This window comes from Phyllostomus discolor, chromosome 11 (assembly GCF_004126475.2).
Source record: "Phyllostomus discolor isolate MPI-MPIP mPhyDis1 chromosome 11, mPhyDis1.pri.v3, whole genome shotgun sequence".
Classification (NCBI taxonomy): Eukaryota; Metazoa; Chordata; class Mammalia; order Chiroptera; family Phyllostomidae; genus Phyllostomus; species Phyllostomus discolor.
Genome location: NC_040913.2, coordinates 54,958,414 through 54,973,144, shown reverse-complemented (window position 1 = coordinate 54,973,144; position 14,731 = coordinate 54,958,414). Strand labels below are relative to the sequence as shown.

The window sequence follows — 14,731 nt, the reverse complement described above, 5'->3', positions numbered from 1 at the left end:
TCACTTTGCCCCACTTCAAAGCTCTTTTTTTAGGTGTTTGTTCACCATCTATGTAGATGAGGAGGTAGAGGAACAGAGATGAAAGAAAGAGAACAAAGAAAGAACAGAGATGAGCATGACATTTTCCCTTTCCTTTCCTCCCAGGCAGTTCAGCTCATGCTCCCAAATTCCAGATAACACCCACTGAACAGTGTATGGCCAGACCCTCCCTCCTCAGAAGGCAGTTTAGGGACCATGGGTTATTACTCAAGCTCAGCTCCACTCAAGCTTCTTATTATAGTATTCACATTTCTAGTGATGTTTTGTTTTCCTGTTGTTGCCTGAATTTCCCATGATGATTGGCAGCCCAGGCTGGCCTGTGCCTTCACCTGCCTCAGGTGCTAGGTGGATGCTAGTCCTTGGTCAGTGGTCCTGCATCTTCACAGGTTCAGGACATTCCACACAGGGAGCAGAGCAGACCCATTGTATACTACCTAATGTTCAGAGAGCCCAGACTTCTATCTGAGGAGTAGTAGTGACTCAGAGCTGTTCAGGCATTCCCATCACTCCTTCATTGCAGCAGTAGTGGTGACTGCTGAGGTCATTGTGCAACCAGATGCTGTACTTATACTCTCAGTGAGAATTCTCAGCGTAACTCATCAAAATGGCCTTTTAGATGATTGACAGGTTGGGAAGAAAGAACTTGCACCATGTAGACTATGAGATGAGATGTCTTTGTGGCCAGGGCTTTGTTATAATGCCTCCCAAAAGCTCTGGGCACCTGCTAGGGTATGCCTTGAGAGGAGATTTGTGTACTATTTAGAAGATGGTGTCTAACCAGAAATGCAAAAGTCAACACAGGCAACCATGGAGAAATGCTGTCAGAAGACCATACTCTGTTTTTAAATTGTGGCTATGTAAAGTGGCTGCATAGAATAGTAGTTCCTGGTGCTAACAAGACTGAGCTGTGTTGTGTGACTTACGTTTGTATTTCTCTTAACTGACAGGTAATAAGGAAGGAGCACATTCTACATTCTGGGTGTTCCTGAGTATCCTTCTGGGAGCTGTGGCTATGCTGTGCAAAGAGCAAGGGATCACTGTGCTGGTAAGACCTGAGACATGGTCAGGATATGCTATAAATGTACCCTTTCCCCTCCTATAGAGACATATTGAGCTGGGCCTGCCTGTGTGACCTCTGTTGCACCCCATGCTGTCCTACAGTTGTAGACATTTCTGGACCAACTACTTGTGCTCTCACAATCCTGGTGTTTCATATGGGAATTGACTGCCTCAGTTGACAATCATTAGCAACTGACGGAAATGGAGATTGGGAAGGTCCTTTTTCTTTATCACTTTTATTGTTTAATCACAGATGACATACATTATTCCATCTGGCAACTGTCAAAATGTTCTCTACCATATATCTATGAGTGTTTCTGTTCTGCTTGTTTATTTTGGTTTTTAGATTCAATTGTTGATAGATATGTATTTATTGCTATTTCTTTGTTCATATTTTTGAACTCTTCTTCTCCTTTCTTCTTCTTTTTCCAGAAGACCCTTTAACATTTCATATAATATTGTTTTGGTGGTGGTGGAACTCCTTTAGCTTTTTTTGTCTGGGAAACTCTTTATCTGTCCTTCGATTCTAAATAATAGCTTTGCTGAATAGAATAATTTTGGTGGTAGGTCCTTGCTTTTCATCACTTTGAATATTTCTTGCTAAAGTTTCTTTTGAGAAATCAGGTGGCAGTCTTATGGGAACTCCCTTGTAGGTAACTAACTGTGTTTTCTTATTGCTTTTAAGAGTTTCTCTTTGTCATTTTAATTATGATGTGTCATGGTGTGGGCCTGTTTGGGTCCATCTTGTTTGGGACTCTCTGTGCTTCCCAAACTTGTATGTCTATTTCCTTTGCCAAATTAGGGAAATTTTCTGTAATTATTTTTTTCAAATAGTTTTCATTTTGTTCTTTGTTTTGCTTTTTCAAATAGGTTTTCAATTTCTTTCTTTTTCTCTTCTTCTGGCACCTCCATAATGCAAATGTTGGTATTCTTGAAGTTGTCCAAGAGGCTCCTTACGCTACCTTTGGATTCTATTCTTTTTTTGCTGGTCTGATTGGGTGATTTTTGCTTCTTTATATTCCACATCACTGATTTGGTTCTTGGCTTCATCCCCTATACTGTTGATTTCATGTAAATTATTCTTCATTTCGGTTTATGTATCCTTCATTTCTGACTAGTCCTTTTTTTTTTTTTGGAATGGCAAAGGAGGATTTATTTATTTATTTATTTATTTATTATTTTTTTTTTTTAGAGAGGGAAGGGAGGGAAAGAGACAGACAGACAGACAGACACAGACAGACATCAATGTGCGGTTGCTGGGGGTTATGGCCTGCAACCCAGGAATGTACCCTGGCTGGGAATCGAACCTGGGACACTTTGGTTCCCAGCCCACGCTCAATCCACTGAGCTATGCCAGCCAGGGCTGGCAAAGGAGGATTTATTTATTTTTCTTTTTTTAAATATATTTTATTGATTATGCTATTACAGTTGTCCCATTTTCCCCCCTTCACTCCCCTCCACCCTGTATACCCTCTCCCACCCACATCCCCTTTTTAGTTCATGTCCATATGTCATGCATATAAGTTCTTTGGTTTCTCCATTTCCCATACTATTCTTACCCTCCCCCTGTCTATTTTCTACCTACAGTCTATGCTACTTATTCTCTGTACCTTTGCCCCCTCTCTCCTCCTCTCACTCCCCTATTGCTAACCCTCCATGTGATCTCCATTTCTGTGGTTCTGTTCCTGTTCTAGTTGTTTGCTTAGTTTCTTTTGGTTTTGCTTTAGGTGTGGTTGTTAATAATTGTGAGTTTGCTGTCCTTTTACTATACATGTTTTTTTTATCTTCTTTTCTTAGATAAGTCCCTTTAGCATTTCATAAAATAAGGGCTTGGTGATGATGAACTCCTTTAACTTGACCTTATCTGAGAAGCACTTTATCTGCCCTTCCATTCTAAATGAAAGCTTTGCTGGATAGAGTAATCTGGGATATAGGTCTTTGACTTGGAATATTTCTTTCCAGCCCCTTCTTGCCTGTAAGGTCTCTTTTGAGAAATCAGCTGACAGTCTGATGGGAACTCCTTTGTAGGTTACTGACCCCTTATCTCTTGCTGCTTCTAGGATTCTCTCCTTCATTTTTACCTTGGCTAATGTAATTATGATGTGCCTTGGTGTGTTTCTTCTTGGGTCCAACTTCTTTGGGGCTCTCTGGGCTTCCTGGATTTCCTGGAAGTCTATTTCCTTTGCCAGAATGGGGAAGTTCTCCTTTATTATTTGATCAAATACGTGTTCAATCTGCTGCTTTTCCTCTTCCCCTTCTGGTACCCCTATAATTTGGATGTTGGAACATTTAAAGATGTCCTGGAGGTTCCTAAGCTTCTCCTCGTTTTTTTGAATTCTTATTTTTTTCATTCTTTCCTGTTTGTTTGTTTCTTCCTTCTGGTCCACTCTATTGTTTTGAGCCCCAGTTTCCTTCCCATCACTGTTGGTTCTCCGTGCATCTCCCTTTATCTCTTTTATGGTAACCTGCATTTTTTCATGTAATTTGCACCCAGAATCAACCAATTCTGTGAGCTTCCTGATCACCAGTGTCTTGAACTGTGCATCTGATAGGTTAGCTATTTCTTGGTTGCTCAAAAGGATGAGTTCTGGGGCACTGATTTGTTCTTCTATTGGAGTCATCTCTCTCTCTCTTTTTTTTGGGGGGGGTCTGGTTGCTTCTGCTATGGTGAGGGGCGGAGCCTTAGGTGTTCATCGGGGCTGGGCACCCCAGTTGCTAGATTGTGATGTTGTATGTAGGGGTGGGGGCGGGGGTGGGAGGGCACAATGGCGGCAGCCCCACTCTCCTGGGATCTCCCTGGGAGATCCCAGTCCCTTCCCTGGGATCCTGGGCTGCACGCTCTGCCCTAGTCCACAGTCGCAGCTTCACTGGGTCCACCAGTTGCCGCTTGCATACTCAGGAACCACCCGCTGCGTGCCCAGGATGGCTTATGAGCTCCCGGTTGCCTTAGGTGCCCAGCTCTCCCTGCACTCCACGTGCTGCGACCTGCGCTAGTCTCCGCCCCTCCTACCGGTCTAGATGAATGGTCTATTTCAACTTCTTGGCTGTCCAACTTCCAATCAGATAAATTCTTTGTCAGTTCTGGGTGTTATTCTGCCTCTAAATTGTTGTTGTCCTAATCTTGGTTGTGCATGGAGGTACGGTAGATCCACCTATGCCTCCATCTTGCCAGAAGTCCCTGACTGGTCCTTTTTTATACTGTTGTATTTCCCCCTGAGTTCATTGAGCATCCTTATAACCAGTATTTGTACTCTGCATCTAGTAGATTATGTGTCTCCACTCTGTTTAGTTCTTTTCTTGGAGTTTTGGTCTGTTCCTTTATTTGGGTCATGTTTCTTAGTCTCCTCGTTCTGGAAGCCCCTCCCTGTGTTTGTTTCTATGTATTAGGTAGAGCTGCTATGTCTCCCTGGCTTGGTGGAGTGGCCTAATGTAGTAGGTATTGTATAGGATCCAGTGGCACTGCCTCCCAGGTCACCCAACTTGGGCATTTGAGGTGTGCCACTCCCCCATGTGGGCTGTATACATCTTCCTGTTGTAGATGAGTCTCACTTGCTGTTGGCAGGTTAATGGGAGGGATTTACCCCAGACTGATCAGCTGCAAGGACTGACTTTGACCACCAACCACTAATCCCTGGCCACCATGAAGGATTGATCATCTGTGCAGGGGCCCACCCCATACAGCAGGACTTACTTCAGTGGGGTTCTGGTGTCCACTGAGTCCACCCCTTGAGTGTGTCACTTGTGGAGGTGGTTGGGCATTGATGCTTTGACATGGTCTAAAGCAGGCTACTGAGTACTCTGGCCCTGGGGCCTTCCAATAGGTGCAGGTCAAAGTCAGATGCTGCCTGTGTTCTTTCCGGGGCCACTCAACATGAGCTACAAAATGATCTGTACATGGCTGCTACTTGTGCTGGACTTAGAGGTGCGCAGGCAAGGCCAAACTGTGAACCAAGGCTGGCTGCTGCTAGTGCTGGGCCTGGGGCCACTTAGCAAGAGGTAAGGGGCATGCTGAAGCCAGATGCTGCTTTTGAGAGATTTTATGAAAATCTGAAGCATGAGCAGTGACTAATCATTTGTATGGAAAAGCCACAGGAAACAGCTTAGGTGGGCCTCAAAGATGGGTGGGACTGGGCCTCAGGGAATCACCGGGAGGTGGGAGTTGAATGGTGTTAGCCAGGTTAATGGAGTCTGAGATATGGTGCCTTCCTGCCTGCTCTATGTGGGGAAGGCTCACCAAAGGAACAAAGGCCTCTGCCAGCAGTTCTGAGAGTGGGAGGTTCTTAGAGTGGTGATTAGTTTTCTTGGAGAGATCTTGTAGAAAAAGGTGGAGGAATGGTTTGAGTTTGAGTTTTCTTGGATGCTCTCAGATTTTGGCACTCCTAAATACAACAGTGGACTGACCCATATGTGATTCTGGTTGTGATTAAACAAGTATTGAGTATATGTCATGTTATACTTGGCATCTACCAGAAACGTGAAAGAGGAAAGGAGAGAGCCTCTGATGAGTGAAACACACACCTCTGATGTTTGATCCGAATTGAAGCCCCAGGAAGGGAGAGGCATTGAAATCCACTTTCCTTTTTCTCTATTCTAGGCAGTTTTCTGCCTTACACTATTAGAAATAAATCTATAAATTAGAGATGTGAGCAGAGGTAGAGAATTGGAAAACAAAGGTGTGGGATGTGATGGCCCATGTGGGATTACCTTGAGAAAGAAAGGGCAGTCAGAGCTATTTTGGGTTTGACACAAGTCAAGGCAAAGGTCAGTGGTTTTATTGGTCTTGATTTATAATGTCAAGTTTAGCTAGCTAAAAGACGGTATAGAAAGAATTACTATACAAGATACTTGAATTTCATGAGTTACTTTAAAAATTTTCTCTAAACCAGTATTTCTCAACTTTGCTATTATTGACTTTAGGGCTCAATTTTTTTTCTTATGGAGAGCTGTCCTGTGCACTGTAGGATGCTTAGCAGCATCCTTGGCCTCCTTTTACTAGTTGCCAGTAGGACACCCTCAGTTGTCACAACCTGAAATATTTCCAGCAAAATCACCCTCTTGAGAAGCACTGCTCTGAACTCCTGCTACTCAGCATTACCTGGGAACTTACTAGAAATTTAGTGTTTCACATCCTACCCCAGGGCTGCTGAACCAGAATCTTTCTTTAACAAGGTCCAAAAGTAACCCCCATTAATGTTTAAAAAGCCCTAAGGAAATAGTTTGAATTGATGTGAAGAAAGATATAGTGATATTTAGCTGTTTTCAAAAATTTGATAAGAACCTGGACATTTTGATGATGCATTTAAATGGGATGGAGGTGGGAGGGTCCAACTTACGTTTGTCTCAGTCCTCATGATAGCATGTGCCTGTCACCCCTTGGTGACTCTCCTATAGCTCACAGGCAGAAAACCAAACAATGTAAAAAGATAGTGACAATGGCAACTCAGTGGGGAGCTTCTGCTTTCTAGAAAATAGTTTATACCCAGGCAGAAATGGTCTTCTGTGACCCACTAAAATCATGAATTACATGAGTGACCAAAATCAGGATTCCTTGAAATGATTAACCCAGCACTAGCCCATTATTATTGGATAATTAATGGCTCTCAGCATTTCTGAGAAAAGGTTAAGTAGGAATGTCATCCTTGCTTTGAAAACCACAAATTACCACTGGCATCTGTTGATTTGAGATCTTCTTTGCCACAAAGCCTCATATGAAAAAGACCCAAGCATTTAGGGCAGTGTTATCCAAATACACCATGTATATTCTGACTACTTTATCCAGATTGGGCAGAGGGTCCTGCTATATGACATTTTCTTCAGCAGGAACATCTATGGAAAAAAATCCATTGTAGGATAGACAATAGAATTCAAGCTTCATTTAGCTTTCAGCCTATGATCATAGGTAATAGCTGCAAAAGCAGTCCTCACCTCCTCAAAAGAAACTGTCATGGTGGTACTAGAAGCTATTAGGATAGGCAGAGCTACAGTATCACACTCTCAAAATCCAGTGGCATCATGGAATTAAAGTTATTTATCATTCACTTAACTGTTGTGGACAGGGCTTCACATTATAGAGGTGACTGTCCTCCATATAGTTACCCAGGCTGGCAGAGCCTCTGCCATCGTCAGTGAGCAGTTCCCCAAAGTCACCCTGGTCATCCCCGTCATCTCTATCACAGCCAGCTGGAAGTGGAAACCAAGTGGTGGAGCATGTCTAGGTTTATAACCAAACTTCCCAGATGGGGCACTCTCACTTCTACCCATATGCTGTAGACTGGAAGTCAGTCACATGACCACACATAACTGCAGGGGAAGCTGGGAAATGCATTCTGGCTGTGTGCCCAACAAGAACAGAGAGCTGGTGGACAATTAGGAGACTGAAGTTGAGAGATCTCCAGTGGCCCATCAGAGACAGTTGTTTATGGTCTGCTCCTGTTTCTGCTACATTTGCCAAAGTCAGTCAGTACTTGGGATTCTTGATGTGTAATTACTTTTATATGGCTGAGTTTTCGAGATTGATGGCTGCCTTTATCTTTTAGGCATAACAATTGTCCAGATAACCACTCTTATATCAGCTAAGGGACTGTATTATAGTAAAGAAAAAGAAAGGAAAGGAAGGACCTTTGAAGAGGTCCAAATTTCTAGGTAGAATTAAGAAAAATTTACTAGATAATAAAATTGATATAACATATTACCGTGAGCTAATTTCATAGGAACAATGGTTGTTTTTTAAGAGCTGAAGAAGTCTTCCATAATTATCTAATTTACTGCATCCCTTGTCTAAATTTAGTAACAAAATTGTGCAATATAATTGCTACCTAATCAGAGTTAGGCTCTCGCATCATTGATTGTCTTGTTTTGCTTCCTTAGGGTTTAAATGCAGTCTTTGACATCTTGGTGATAGGCAAATTAAATGTTCTGGAAATTGTCCAGAAGGTACTACATAAGGACAAGTTATTAGAGGTAAGTATATACTTTTGTCTCCAGCTCCAACATGGAAATGTCAAGTACAGCTGATATGAAATGCCATTTTCAAAGTATTTTTTGCTATTTTGAATTCTAAAATAGCCAGCCTTTTGAAGCACAGTGTCAACACAGTTCATGTAGAATTGCTGCACATTTGTACCTGGCCTACTGACATTTTTATTTGAAAATCTGTGACATCAGGGGCTTTGTGGTGTCTTTTCAGAACATTGGCATGCTCAGAAATGGGGGCCTCCTCTTTAGAATGACCCTCCTGGCCTTGGGGGGAGCAGGGATGCTCTATATGCGCTGGAAAATCATGGGCACTGGACCGCCACCATTCACCGAGGTGGATAACCCTGCCTCCTTTGCTGACAGCATGTTGGTCAGGGTGAGTTCTGAGTCTGTCTGCAAAATTCCCAGGTCCTTCTTCTCTCTTCTTCATCTCATTCCCAGCACACCCACAAAATCCCTAATAAGTGGAACATCTTTGTATTTGTTTACTATCAGGAAGAATATTCTAGGATGAAACCAGGCTTTTGTTAGGGGATTGAGCAGGTAGAAATCCCTTGCATTTCCATTCTAATGAAAATTAAGAAGTGGTTCCTTCTAACGTCAGATTTCTTGCCAGCCTTGTTAGTGTCTCCTAAGCCCATGACATTTATTTTAAAGGAGATTGACATGGCAGGGTTAATATAAAATATAGCAGTATCACTGGTGTCTGTAAAAGTCTAATGTATCAAGACTTTATTGCAAAGGTTCGCTTTTTCTGAAAGCAAGGGTATCAATTCTTAATAGGTCATTTCATAGAGACAGAAACAAAGGGAACCACTGTAGAATCCTATTCTTAAGTTGTTAAGCATATAGGTGACCTCTGGGCCTCAGCTTTCCTGGGTCACAGACTTTGGACATCACTAAGTAAATCAACATAGTTTGCCCAGATATATGACAACGGTATAGCAGTTCGGTGACTATGCTGCATTTTCCTCATTTAAAATCTGAATGTATTTAATATCTTGCATATTATAGCCACAGTTCATTGTAGAACATGTCAACATTTTATTTTATACAACTGCTTTTCTTGAACAGAAGCATACAGATGCCACAGAAGTGAATTTAAGAATATACATATTCACGTTTTATGTCAAATAAATGTTTGTTTTCCTTTTGACTGACAGGCCATAAATTATAATTACTACTATTCATTGAATGCCTGGCTGCTGCTGTGCCCCTGGTGGCTGTGTTTTGATTGGTCAATGGGCTGCATCCCTCTCATTAAGTCAGTTGGTGACTGGAGGGTAATTGCACTAGCAGCACTCTGGTTCTGCCTAATTGGCCTAATATACCAAGCCCTATGCTCTGAAGACAGTCACAAGAGAAGGTAAGAGACAATGCTGAATTTTAACTTCCACACTGGGTTGAGTCAGGAGCATTTTGCTAAATCCAGCACTGATCATTTTAACAATTTTGTGGAAGTAGTGTCTAAGGACATTGATTTCCAATACATATTTATGACTAGGATGAGTTTGTCCATCTGGAATCCATCCCTGGCTTCAACTAGTGGGGAGTGAACCTGGAGAAGAGGGGTATGGATGACTCCTTTATATCCCCCTCCTTTTCCTGAAGTAGCATTTTGAAACCCTTTTCTCAGTAGGTGGTAAAGAGTAATTTATGGTCAGAACAGAGAGTGTAATTGATGTGTGTTGTGCCCATTATTTCACAATTCTCCTTCAGAAAACCTTGGTGGATGCTATAGTGGTTCCTTCTGTTGTTTGGTACAAAATAAACTGCTGCCCCAAAGAAACTATTCTTTCTCACCAAAGAAAAGAGGGAAAAAGTGTTATTGAGAAAATAATTGGAGGAAAAAACAAATATTTCATGAGAAAGAAAGCTAAGAAGATTTCCTTTATGCATAAGTATTTATGGAATTAGATTAGTAGTTTCTCAAATTAAGTTTCAAGTTTACTTGTGTTTTAAATTGTTTCATAATTCTAAAGGACAACAAAATTTGTCCCACTTCATTTACACATGGGCAGTTACATTTTATTTTTAAAGTACTGTAGGCACAGGGTCCAGGAAGGAGGCACCACACCTGATCTGGTTTCCCAGTTCCTTCTCTTATGTTACATGGGACATTAGAAATGATAGCCTAGTTCCAGCAGTGTTTCATTGCTCAGCTTCCTTCTCATTGACTGAAATTTGTGCTCTTGTAACTTCCAAAAAGATATTAGTTTATTTTAGATCTTGTAAAGATCTAGTTTAAACTAGTTAAGCATTACTATACCTGTTCAGTTTGTGGGGTTTTTTTCCCCCTATGAAAACTGTATTAGATTAATTGGAACCAGTATCCACTGAGCTATTCAATACCTAATGGTTGAGGTGAGTTGGTAGTAGATAAATTAATAAGGCCTCACAAAGGTAGTCATCCTAACATTATGATATGAATTGTGTGACTTGTGAATTTTATCCTTATGTCTGATGCTGAGTGTTTTTCAGTAAGATTTTTATGTCTTATCCTAATACTGCCAGGCTAAACTCTTTCTACTGATGACACATTTTGTTGATGCCTGTTCTCAATTGATGTTGTGGGGGAAAAAGGGCCTTTGTTATTATTTTAATGTTGAGTAGCATATTTTTCTTGAGAAGTCTAAAAATAGATATATTAAGTATTGTACTTCTCATTTTCCAGGGTCCTAACGTTGGGCCTGGGATTCCTCATTATCCCATTTCTTCCTGCAAGTAACTTGTTCTTCCGAGTGGGCTTTGTGGTGGCCGAGAGAGTTCTCTACCTCCCCAGTGCTGGGTACTGCATACTGCTGACTTTCGGGTTTGGAGCTCTCAGTAAACATACTAAGAAAAAGGTACTGGCCAAGAGTGGTTTTGTTCATAACCAAGGTGGTTGGATGGAATTTCCTCATGATGTTTACCATGTCTCTCTATTCTTAAGAAACTAATCACTGCTCTCGTACTGGGAATTATGTTCATAAACACGCTGAGGTGCATGATTCGCAGCGGCGAGTGGAGGAATGAAGAGAAGCTTTTTCAGAGTGCCCTGTCTGTGTGTCCTCTCAATGCTAAGGTGTGTTGGCTGCCATGTTTTTTAGAAAGACATTACTAGGAAATGTTTTAAGTTCAACAGCTGAATAAGAATATTTGCCTTCATACAAGAATCTAGCATAAGATTTGAGTTTGATGTTATTTTGATAAAATTTATTAAAATTCCACTTAGGCAAAATAATTCAAAGAAATTATTAAAACCAGACAATGTCAGTGAAACGGGAGATTACTTAAATGAGATTTTACTCATCCAGTTGGTCCAATCACCCTTCAAAGTGGTGGCACAGGTCCTAGTACCACACATCCAGCCTGGGGCTTAAAGAGACCCACAGTAGAAATATTCGGAGCACACTTTTCAAAATACATGCTTTGGCCATAGTGTTAACTAGCTTCCAAGCCATAATTAGAAGATAATACCCACAAATGGACAATAATTCAGTTCAGGAAGTTTAAATCATGCTGTGTGGTGTTAGATGTGTAGTATATATTTATATCACCTGTGGTTTCTCTACTTGTGGTTCCTTTTGTTAGATTAGGTAAAAATAAATGTATAGACTTTAAAATTGCCAGTGTATTTGCTGAAGCATTATGGTAGGTATTTTTTCACTTAGATTCTTCATGAATCCAAACCCTCAGTGTAACCAGCTCTGCCTCTTTGGATAAAACCAAACATTTTTGAACATTCAATGCCCTTATCTGTAAAGGGGAAAAATGATGCCTCTCTCCAGGGTTTGTGGTGAGGCTCTAATAAAATATGGCATCTGAAGTAGCCTCAATATAGTAGTTAGAACATAGTAGGTATTCAAGAAATATCAGCTTTCTTAGGTTCATTTTAGTTTTTTGGTTGTCACGTTAAATAACAAAAATAACAAGAAGGGAATATTACTTGCTCAAATGGGATACCAATAAGTTAGGGTAAACGATTTTCTGTGAACATAGATCATTATTATTACTCAGTAATGGTTCATTCTCTCTTGGATCATCCAAGTTCAAGCTTCCTAGGATGCTCCAAATGAGATCCTCAAAGGGTAAAAAAAAAAAAGAGCTCTCTGGAGTTTGATCTCATTTTTACATTCTGTATTTAAGAAAAAGCAATGATTTCAGGTAAAATTATGTGATCAAATCTAATGAATAGTTGGTGTCTTATTGTGACCTTGAAGTGAACAGTAGTATAAAAGGTCCTGACTTCTTATTTGTCTTTTTCTTGGATTAAAAAACCTTGCTCATGTTTTTTATAGTTAAGAGATTTAGGTAAAGAGTGAATTGCTTCAAACTTTTATCATTCATTTGATTTGCTGGCCTACTCATTTATTTTATGCTACTAAAAATAAATTGCCTATAATTTAATTTTATAAATGTTAATAGATTTGCTTTATTTTTACTTTTCTGTTTCAGTAAAAGTACTTTCCCTCCTAGCTCTTCCATATAAGGAACTGAAATTTCTTTGGTAATGACTCTATAGTTAATCTTCATTATCTTCTTTCTAAGGTTTTTAGAGAAAGGCATATATATATTAATTTTCCAAGTGGGAGAAACCGAGGCATAGAAAAATGGAACTGGCATTATTTAGCTTAGTAACCTAGGTGCTAGATAGAGACCTGGTATGATGGAGTGCCCAGGTTACTCTAGTAAGTGGGGGAGGAGGAGATGGGACATATGTTATTTTAAGCTTATCTGTCTTTTCTAATAGCACGACTTCATGTATTGTAGGCTAGAAAATACAGAGTGTACACATATGGGTGTGCATACAGTTTTTATATGGCAGTGTATGTAGTTTTCTTTCTTTAATTTAAAATATACATACTTATAAGACCTCATCTTCAAAATGGTCTTTTCTTCTTTTCTAAAGTATATTTTATTGATTATATTATTACATTTCTCCCAATTTTTCCCCTTTTGGCCCCCTCTGCCTGGCACCCCTCTTTCTCTCCAGCAGTCCCCCACTTAGTTCATGTCCATGGGTTGTACATATAAGTTCTTTGGCTTCTCCATTTCTGATACTGTTCTTAACATCCCCCTGTCTATTTTGTACCTCCCAGTTATGCTTTTTAATCTGTGCACCTGTTCTCCCATTTGTTACCTTCCTCCTCCCAGCTGATAACCCTCCAAATGACCTCCATACCTATCATTATGTTCCTGTTCTGGTCATTTGCTTAGTTATTTGCTTTTTAAGTTTTTTTAAGGTTCAGTTGTTGATAGTTGTGAATTTCTTGCCATTTTAATGTTCATAGTTTTGATCTTCCTTTTCTTAAATAAGTTCCTTTAACATTTCATGTAATAATGGCTTGGTGACAAACTCCTTTAGCTTTACCTGGTCTGGAAAGCTTTTTATCTGTCCATTTATTCTGAATGATAGCTTTGCTGGATAGAGTAATCTGGGTTGTAGGTCCTTGCTTTTCATCACTTTGAATATTTCTTGCCAGTCCTTTCTTGCCTGTAAAGTTTCTTTTGAGAAATCAGCCGATAGTCTTATGGGTACTCCTTTGTAGGTAACTCTCTGGTTTTCTCTTGCTGCTTTCAAGATTCTCTCTTTATCTTTCACCTTTGCCATTTTAGTTATGGTTTGTCTTGGTGTGTTCCTCTTTGGGTCCAACCTGTTTGGGACTCTTTGCTCCCTGGACTTGTATGTCTCTTTCCTTTTCCGAATTAGGGAAGTTTTCTTTCATTATTTTTTCAAATAAGTTTTCAATTTCTTGCTCCTCCTCTTTTACTTCTGGCACCTCTATGATTCAGATGTTGGCGTGTTTGGAGATGTCACAGAGTCTTCTTATACTATTGTTATTTTTTTGAATTCTTGTTTCTTCTTCTTTTTTAAAAAATTTACAATTGTTCAGTTATAGTTGTCCCGGCTTTTTCCCTATTGCTCAACCCTACACCATCCCCACCCACTCCCACAGTCAGTCCCCCACATTGTACATGTCAATGAATCCTCTGTTCATGTTCCTTTGTTTCCCCTTCCTCTTCTTTCCCTCATTATCTCCTTACCCACTCCCCGCTGATCACTGTCTGTTTGTTCTTTATTTCCAAGTTTCTGGTACGACTTTGCTCATTTGTTTGTTTTGTTGATTAGGTTCCACTTAAAGACATATGGTATTTGTCTTTCACTGCCTGGCTTATTTCACTTAGCTTAATGTTCTTCAGTTCCATCCATGCTGTCACGAAGGGTAGGAGTTCCTTCTGTCTGCTGTGTAGTATTCCATTGTGTAAATGTACCATGGTTTTTTGATCCACTCATTACCGATGGGCACTTAGGCTGCTTCTAGCTCTTCGCTGTTGTAAAGAATGCTGCTGTGAACATTGGGGTGTGTGAGTTCTTTTGAATTGCTGTTTCAGGATTCTTAGAGTGTAGTCCTAGCACTGGGATTGCTGGATTGAAACACAGTTCCATTTTTAGTTTTCTGAGGAAATTCCATAATGTTTTCCAAAGTGGGTGCACCAGTCTGCATTCCCAACAGCCATGTACTAAGGTTCCCTTTTCTCCACTTTCCTCTCCAGCAGTTGTTTGTTGATTTGTTTACGATGGCCACTGTGACTGGTGTGAAGTGGTATTTCATTGTGGTTTTAAATTTGCATCTCTCTAATGGCTGGTGATGTTGAGAATTTTTTCATAGATCTG

At 40.4% G+C, this 14,731-nt stretch overlaps 1 protein-coding gene across 6 annotated transcripts in view; it reads left to right on the top strand.

The window, feature by feature from the left end:
- The window catches only part of TMTC4 (transmembrane O-mannosyltransferase targeting cadherins 4), an 88,580-nt gene that overhangs the window by 29,497 nt on the left and 44,352 nt on the right, over positions 1-14,731 (top strand). For 4 of the 6 annotated variants that reach the window (XM_036011428.1, XM_028526445.2, XM_036011425.1 and 1 more), the window contains 6 exons: positions 987-1,084; positions 7,966-8,058; positions 8,285-8,449; positions 9,237-9,439; positions 10,748-10,919; positions 11,006-11,137. In XM_036011428.1, coding sequence (XP_035867321.1) covers positions 987-1,084; positions 7,966-8,058; positions 8,285-8,449; positions 9,237-9,439; positions 10,748-10,919; positions 11,006-11,137 — 863 coding nt within the window. The remainder of the gene's footprint in view (positions 1-986; positions 1,085-7,965; positions 8,059-8,284; positions 8,450-9,236; positions 9,440-10,747; positions 10,920-11,005; positions 11,138-14,731) is intronic. The other 2 variants (XM_028526448.2, XM_028526447.2) reach the window with 2 other exon arrangements.